The 1,583-nt window shown below is 29.8% G+C and overlaps 1 protein-coding gene across 2 annotated transcripts in view; it reads right to left on the reverse strand.

Annotated features, from left to right (window-relative positions):
• The window catches only part of LOC107027156 (probable transcription factor KAN2), a 5,420-nt gene extending 3,909 nt beyond the window's left edge, over positions 1-1,511 (reverse strand). For both annotated transcript variants that reach the window (XM_015228336.2, XM_015228334.2), the window contains exons 1-2: positions 596-1,511; positions 36-112 (exon numbers count right to left, since the gene is read on the reverse strand). In XM_015228336.2, the coding sequence (XP_015083822.1) occupies positions 36-112; positions 596-1,196 (678 nt within the window). In that variant the 5' untranslated portion in view covers positions 1,197-1,511. The remainder of the gene's footprint in view (positions 1-35; positions 113-595) is intronic.
• Positions 1,512-1,583: the final 72 nt, after the last annotated feature.

The raw sequence follows: 1,583 nt of genomic DNA on the forward strand, positions 1-1,583 counted from the left end.
TTCCCCCCCCCCCCCAATTAAACAAAAGATTTTACCTGTAAATGGGATTTAACATGAGCCAAAGTGAGATCTTTTACATCCATAAGCTCAAGAACTGACTTTGGTGTTGCTCCTACATTCCCCCCAAAAAGAAAAATGAAGCATGTTAATTAAGCTCAAAATATATAGATTTTTTCAGTAAGTTTAATTTCTATACACCAATAATATATAAATAAATTTACACTATTAATTAAATTACCTAAAAGATAACTATATGAAATAACAGTCCATAAAATATGAAATTAGTAATCTGAAAATAAGTTAAGCTAAAGTAGAAAGACCAAAAATATTATCAGTGTATATTAATTAAATTCCATTTTAATATAAATTTTTTTTACGTTGTCGGTGTGTAATTTAATCACTCATATCAAATCATTACTCATTTTTCAGGTTATCATATCAGACACTATCAACACAAAAAACATATATAAACACTAAAAATTTATTCGCATCTGATATTTACAGTGAACTAAACTTGATATAAACACCTGACGCGAATAAGTATTTATCAAAGATAGTGAAAAAAAAGAGAGAAGAATTTAAGCAAGTAGCCTACTTTCATGTCCACCCAAGAGTTCAACAGCATGAACAAAACGAGCATGAAGGGTACTTGTCCATCTCATCCTTGGAGCTCTCATACTCCTTTTAGTTGGAAATCTTGAAAAAAATCTTGATCTCATTAGTCCATTTTGATGATTATGGGATTGATGAAAGTGGCTATTTGATGAAGAAATAGGGTTAATATTATTATAATTATTAAAAGAAGTAGGAGAAGATTGTATAGGTAATGTATTATTAGTTGAAGAGTTTTGATGATTATTGTAAAGTGGAACTCCACTTATAGGGCTAAACAAACCAAGATTATGATGATGATGAGGTGTAAAAGGGTTATTAATGAAATTTGTATTATTTTGGAAATATTGGCTAGAAGGGTATTTAGGATCTTGATGATTAATTATACTACTAGGTCTTGGTATATTTGATGATAAAGATAGGTCAAAACAACAAGTGTTGTTAATATTACTATTATGGGGTTTTCTTGATTCCAAAGCTCTTTTCCAAAAACTCAAATCTATATTATTCTCTTCTTGATTAGTACTAGTATTTGGAGGGCTAATTTGTAGGGATAAATCTGGTTGTGGTGGGAATAACTCCATGTTTTTTTGTTATTTCTAAGAAGAAATAAGCGCGATGAGTCGAATTAGTAACCTGAAAAATAAGACAGATTATTATGAATAAGTACTCATTATTGTGTTTGTAAGTAGGTTATAAAAAGGAGTAGTAGCTTGTTTGAGGAAGTTTTGAATTAATTTTTAAGATGAAAAAAGGGATATGTAGATAATAGAGAAACAAATGGGATTTTCTTGAAATGGGGTTTTGATGATGATAAACAATTGAAGAGGAAATTGAACAAGTTGTTGGGATTTGAGTTTGAGAGAGAGAAAAAAGAAGAAGAAAACAAGAAATGGCAATAGGTGTATGAAGTGAATGGCTTGTTTCTTTTGTGTGAAGTATATGTGAAAAAATGACACTTGAGGTGGTGG

The sequence above is a fragment of the Solanum pennellii genome, chromosome 8, assembly GCF_001406875.1.
Source record: "Solanum pennellii chromosome 8, SPENNV200".
Taxonomy (NCBI): domain Eukaryota; kingdom Viridiplantae; phylum Streptophyta; class Magnoliopsida; order Solanales; family Solanaceae; genus Solanum; species Solanum pennellii.